This window comes from Poecilia reticulata, unplaced genomic scaffold (assembly GCF_000633615.1).
Source record: "Poecilia reticulata strain Guanapo unplaced genomic scaffold, Guppy_female_1.0+MT scaffold_647, whole genome shotgun sequence".
Lineage (NCBI taxonomy): Eukaryota > Metazoa > Chordata > Actinopteri > Cyprinodontiformes > Poeciliidae > Poecilia > Poecilia reticulata.
Genome location: NW_007615396.1, coordinates 9,453 through 11,843, shown reverse-complemented (window position 1 = coordinate 11,843; position 2,391 = coordinate 9,453). Strand labels below are relative to the sequence as shown.

Below are 2,391 nucleotides of genomic sequence, written 5' to 3'. Positions count from 1 at the left end.
AGCCAGCTTTTTTGCCCCTCTGTCTTGTGGGTTGTCACCATGGTTGTTGAAGCCTCCCACAATTATTAACCAGTTATAGTCAACGCCTATAACAGGTAGGAGTTCACTTAAGTCCTTAAAAAATTTGACACACAGCTTTATGGAATTTTACCTCGATTCTCAAAAATTCCAGAGTAAATTTTGCCTAGGACAATCCTTTTACAGTTAAGTGAGTCGTTAAATATTACACCACAAAATAAGTTTGTGGTATAATGCATACGTTTTTGGGTGAAGGTGCACTGCAAAGCATTTGTGCTTGGGGCAGCCAAAGGGTTAGCAAAGGCACTGGGCGTATCTACATTAAGACATGAAGTTATCTTTGCAGTTGTTACCTTTTGCCTTACTAAGAGCTTTCCAGGGGTAAACTGTTATCATGCATTATCCTGTATAAAGAGCAGAAATTCAAAGTTCATTTAGTTAATCAGTATCTTCAAGGTAGACCTGTTAAAAAGGCCACAGCTGGTCTATCTACAGACACAGAGCCACCATGGAGCTGCGTCTCTCCGTCTGCGTCCTGCTGCTGCTTTGTGCTGCAAAAAGCTCAAATGGAGGGAAGATTTTGGTGTGGTACACTGAGGCCAGCCACTGGATCAACATGAAGCCGGTACTGGAGACACTGGTGGACAGAGGACACCAGGTGACGGTCCTGGTCCCGAGTGCGTCRATGTTCATGAACAGCAGCGAACCGTCTCGYTTCCAGTACGAACCTTTTGACGTCGACGTCTCAGTAAAAGACATACAAAAGAGTYTTGATGATCTGATTCACTTCTCCATTTATGAGATGGATTTTATGAACCMCTTTCAGATTTACATGAAAGCTATAGATTTAACAAAGAACAACATGAACATTCATTTAAAGGTTTTGGATGGCGTGGTGAAATCAGAACCCATCATGAAGAAGCTGAAGGAGGGAAACTACGATGTGATATTTGCTGATCCGATCTACCCTGGCYACGACCTGACGGCAGACATTCTGGGAATTCCTCTTGTTGTTTCTTTGCGGTTTTCCTTGGCTCATCACTGGGAGAGGATGTGTGGTCAGCTTCCTGCACCACCGTCCTTCGTCCCCGCTGCTATGAGCAAACTCACAGACAAGATGGACTTCTCAGAGAGACTGTACAACGTCCTCTTCTACGCTCTGCAGGATGTCGTAATAAACCAGTTCATGTTGAAAGATATTGACAAATATTACTCTGAAGTCAAAGGTAAGGGTCCCATTAGTAGTTTTGAATATTCAACTTTTTCAAAAATTATCATGAAAGCTTTAAAATTTGTTACTTATTGTTATGTGTCCACTATAATAGGAACACCCGTTACCTACTGTAAGATGCTGCGTAACGTGGATATCTGGTTGATGAGAACCTTCTGGGATTTTGATTTTCCTCGTCCACTCCTCCCCAACTTTAAATTTGTTGGAGGGATCCACTGCAAACCAGCTAAACCTTTACCAAAGGTGGGGTTATAATACATCAATTCAAATAATCAGCAAACATTATTCAGAATTTAAAACCAACTTACTGGCTCAGTGACGGAAAATATTACTATTTTGCAGGAAATGGAAAAGTTTGTCCAGAGCTCTGGAGATGCTGGTATCGTGGTCTTCTCGTTAGGATCGATAGTCAAGAACGTATCCACAGAGAAAACAAACATGATCGCCTCAGCGCTCGCTCAGCTTCCACAAAAGGTCAAGAAAATCCAGATAAATGATCATGTGTTGAAGACTTGTAGAGTTTATTTAGCCAACTCTGAAGTCAGGGGTTTTCAAAGTGATGGAGAGTTGATGTTCCATTCATACGTTTCACTGATGTCATGGGGTTTACCTGCTTTAGCTATGCGTAGCATCACATGATGCTTCAGCTGCCTTGTCATTTACAGKGTTAAAAGTATGACCTGCTTTCTGCTGTGACTGCACTTCATTTAGCGTCCTGTCAAAAAGTTCCCAGCGTTTGGCAGACCACACTGTCAGTGGAGCATCTTCAGATCCAACCCAAACCTAAACAATCAAGTTCATACTTCCTTTTATTTTGCTTAGCCCAGACTCTTTCTCCTTYCTGATTGCAGCTTTAGGTCCTAAAGATCTATACATTTTGTCTCTTCAAAGCATAGGCTTAGTGAAGTTGGCTAAATGATTGCAGTTACTTGTTCTGGTTTATTGTTTCCCCTCAAACGGCTCCGGCTGAAGAGCTCTGGCGCCCCCCAGAGGCAGCATGCCCCACTTCTAAAAGCTCTGATGTAAGTTATCCCAGACATTTGCTGGCATCAAAAGTCAGGGAAGGGAAGTCTGGGTCAGCAGCAAGTGGCACAAAGGCTGCAGAGCAATGTGTAGCCAGTACACAGTGAATCACAGAGGGG

The 2,391-nt window shown here is 42.9% G+C and overlaps 1 protein-coding gene across 1 annotated transcript; it reads left to right on the top strand.

The window, feature by feature from the left end:
* Positions 1 to 362: 362 nt before the first annotated feature.
* On the top strand, positions 363 to 2,382 carry LOC103461132 (UDP-glucuronosyltransferase 2A3-like). The gene is made up of 3 exons (XM_017303582.1): positions 363 to 1,244; positions 1,344 to 1,492; positions 1,592 to 2,382. Exons 1-3 carry the CDS (start codon positions 527 to 529, stop codon positions 1,886 to 1,888), a joined length of 1,164 nt encoding a protein of 387 aa, XP_017159071.1. The 5' UTR covers positions 363 to 526; the 3' UTR covers positions 1,889 to 2,382.
* Positions 2,383 to 2,391: the final 9 nt, after the last annotated feature.